Here is a 3341-nt window from a genome sequence, read left to right as displayed (position 1 = left end):
CAGAGAGAGGCAGAGAGAGGCAGAGAGAGGCAGAGAGAGGCAGAGAGAGGCAGAGAGAGGCAGAGAGAGGCAGAGAGGGGGAGGGAGAGGCAGAGAGGGGGAGGGAGGGAGAGATACGCACCACCTGGCCATCAGCACTGACACTCTCCAGTGAGGTGCTGACAATCACTGGCACATGGCCAGACAGAGTGACATCGTCCACCTTGATGGCTTTCTGTGGGAGATCGGTCCAAGAAAGGAGGGGCAGGGGGGAGGGGAGAGGGGGAAAAGGTCAGCACGGCCCGAAAGATCGATCGGAGAAGAATGCCAAGACGCACAATGAAAGAGGGAACCTTGGAACGAGTGAGCTTCCGGGTGATGGCCTCATTGAAGGAGTTTTTCAGTGCGGGTGCCATGCCGCCCTGGTCATTTAGGTGGCAGAACACGCGTCCAAGAAGGGCTGGCGATGCGGTCGAGGGGCAGGATACAGGGGCACGTTCATGAGTGGATGAGTGGATGAGTTTGTGTGTTTGTACGTGCGTGCGCGTGTGTGTGTGTTTGCATGAGGGAGATGCCGGAAAAGAGGGGAGGGAGGAGCATGTGCAAACAAACAGCGGGGAAATGCGCGCAAACGTACCATTGAACCAGCGCAACTCCGGTGCCATGGAGTCATGTGCCAGGAGCTCCACAAGGGTTTCCATGTATGGACGCTGCCGTTGCACCTGAATATCATATAGTGCCGAGGCCGACTGCGCGGCGAGAGATGGGGGGGGGGGGGGGGGGAACAGGTGAAGGTAGCGTCCTGTTAGCTGTGGAAAGGGGGCAAACATGGCGGCTGCAGGATGACGCACGTCGATGGCCAGACGTGAAGCCCGGCGCAGCGAGTAGAACCAATCCTCCTTGTCAATGGGTAACGACAGGAGTGTGATGTAGAAGGTGGGGCCGCCGCCCCACAGGTTTAGGAAGGCTCGGAGCTTGCGCATGCGACGCTCGCGCCACCGGGCCAGTCGGGCCAACTTGCGCCGTTCGGCGGCCGTCTGTGCCGCGGTGTCTCCGGTCGTGGTGGAGGCGCGCCCGTCGGCGGTGGCCGTGGTGAACATGCCAGCCGACCCGACGTATGTCGAAGACCGGACCGTCGACGTCGGCGAGATGGTCCACGGCGCGGGGAAGGGCATCGGCGACAGGGGGGACATGCCGCTGACTGGAGGGACGCGCGGAAAGGAGGGGAAAGAGAGAGAGAGAGAGAGAGAGAGAGAGAAAGAAAGAGCAGGAAGCAGCGTCAGCATGGACATTCGAACCTCCCGTGGAAAGGGGCGAACACAGATAAAGGACAATAAAATGGGGCTGGAAATCCAGGCCCGAAACCAAGGCCGCGAAGCAGGTCGCAACATACGCGATCGGCTGGCCAAACTACCGGACGCAGATGACCGGGGCAGGGGCTCCGGCGCATGCCCAGGGCCGCTGGCAGCCGGAGCCGTTGGCAGAGGAGCCGGCTCGGCGAGGACGTCCTCCGACAGGGAGATTTGCAGAGGCATGCGTGGCAGCCAGTACTCCGATCGATGAAGGTCCGCCGGCCAGCGAGAGATCCGGGCCCGATCCAGACGAATGCTGACCAGCGGCTCGGAGTATCGGCGGCCGGAAGACCCATGGCCAAAGCCTGATCCCCCGGCCGGAGAGTCGATGTTGGCTCGATCGCATGGGGCATAAATGTGAAGGTAGTTGTTGCGCAGGACCACCCAGAAGACGGGGAAGGTGGTCGGCAGCGGAATCGCCGCAGAGGCGGCCTGCCCAGCGGCACTGGCCGGCGGGGGCGGAGCGGCAGCATGCGCGCCTGCGCCGCCGATGGCTGCCGCGCCAGCAGATCGGCTGTCACCTGGCCCCGATCCCGAGGGTGTGCCATGGTGCGTGGGGCTGCTCGGCAGAGCGGACGTGGTGGACCCGCGCCCGGGGGGCGTCGCCGCCGAACTGGCGTCAGCACCGTCTGTCCCCGGCAAGTGGGACCCATCGACCGTGTAAGAGCGGGTGCGGCGCATGCGCAGACTGCCACTGGCACTGGTGTCCGGGCCGAAGGACATCGGCGGGGATGTGGCCCCGGCTGCCACGCCCCCAGGGCCGGTCAGCGGCGGGGAAGAAGAGGAGGGCACCGCGTGCGAGGCGCCCCGCGAAAAGGTCGGTGACACCGGAGCAGCGTGCACGGTGCCTGTGACATGCCCGAGGGGACAATAGGCGGGACCATGTGTGCATAAGCCAGGGCAGAGGGGAGGGAGGAAGGAGAGAGAGAGAGAGAGAGAGAGTGAGAAATTGCGCCAGCTAGAGCATGTGGAGGCTGGCAATCCCAAGAGAGAGAGAGAGAGAGAGAGAGGAAGGGCAAGGGAAAAGAAGAAGAAGAAAGGCGCGCAGCGAGGCATCATACCGGCTGCCGAGCGGCTGGCTGAGGGGGTGAAAGACCGCCATGTGGACATGAGCTTGGTGGCGGTCTGCTCGACGTCCGCCGGCAAGATACTCGCCGACAGGGTGGACATCATGTCCAGGCTCCAAACGCCGGAGATCCGAGCGAAGGAGCATTCCTCAATGAGGATCGGCGGCTCGAGGGCGCCACTGCGTCGCGCAGCCCGATTGAACAGCATATCCCCCTGGACGTCGGCCAGGTCCCAGTCGTGGTCGGAGTCCTCGCCGATGGGGCCCGGCGTGGTGCCAGCACGCCGGTGAGCATCGGCCAATGGCCGGGCCCCAGGGCCGGCATCTCGCGGATGGTCCTCGTCCAGCTCATCCGAATCGGACCACTGATCGGAAGAGGAGTCACTGATGTCCGACTCGCACCAGTGGAAGGATGTCACGGGGGGGGCCGAAGCGGCGGCGGTCGACAATGGTGTCGATCCTGCGTGACCTCCCTGTCGCATGACAAACAAATCGTAGGAGTTCTCTCGGTCTCGGTCCTCCGGGCGCCGAGCGGCCGATGTGCCGTGCGCCCCGGCCGGATCGAAGGGCCGGCCTTTGCCAGGCTCCAGCTGCCCATGGGGATCCTCTTCCGCCTCCTCAAAGGAGAAGTTCGGGTCCCTCAGAGGGTGACCGAGGTCCGCCTGTTCCGGGGGGAACTCCTGGTGGTCCAGGCCGAAGGGCTCCACCCGAAGCCGGGCCAGGTACACTGTGACCGAGCGGAAGTAGCCCCGGAGTTGGGCCAGCCGGGCAGACAGATTCGGCGTGTGGCGGTCCGGGTTTGGATTCAACACATGCCATAGGACCAGGCCGATGGTGGCGCAGAGCAGCAGCACCGTCGCCAGCACACCGTGGAGGAAGGCGACGATGTACATGACGCTGCCCTGCGTGGATCCGAGCCGGAAGGAGGGAAGGCGGAGACGGGA

At 64.4% G+C, this 3341-nt stretch overlaps 1 protein-coding gene across 1 annotated transcript; it reads right to left on the bottom strand.

The window, feature by feature from the left end:
- Window positions 1-121: 121 nt before the first annotated feature.
- On the bottom strand, window positions 122-3290 carry H696_06301 (hypothetical protein; the record flags this gene model as incomplete). The annotated part of the gene is made up of 6 exons (XM_009500044.1): window positions 122-214; window positions 318-439; window positions 617-728; window positions 831-1180; window positions 1373-2179; window positions 2393-3290. Coding segments are annotated over 6 exons (2382 nt in total), but the record flags the coding sequence as incomplete, so codon positions are not given.
- Between the last annotated feature and the right edge of the window lie 51 nt (window positions 3291-3341).

The sequence above is a fragment of the Fonticula alba genome (genome assembly GCF_000388065.1).
Source record: "Fonticula alba strain ATCC 38817 unplaced genomic scaffold supercont2.65, whole genome shotgun sequence".
Lineage (NCBI taxonomy): Eukaryota > Rotosphaerida > Fonticulaceae > Fonticula > Fonticula alba.
The sequence above is the reverse complement of the archived record's forward strand: the minus strand, read 5'-3'. Positions and strand labels throughout refer to the sequence as shown.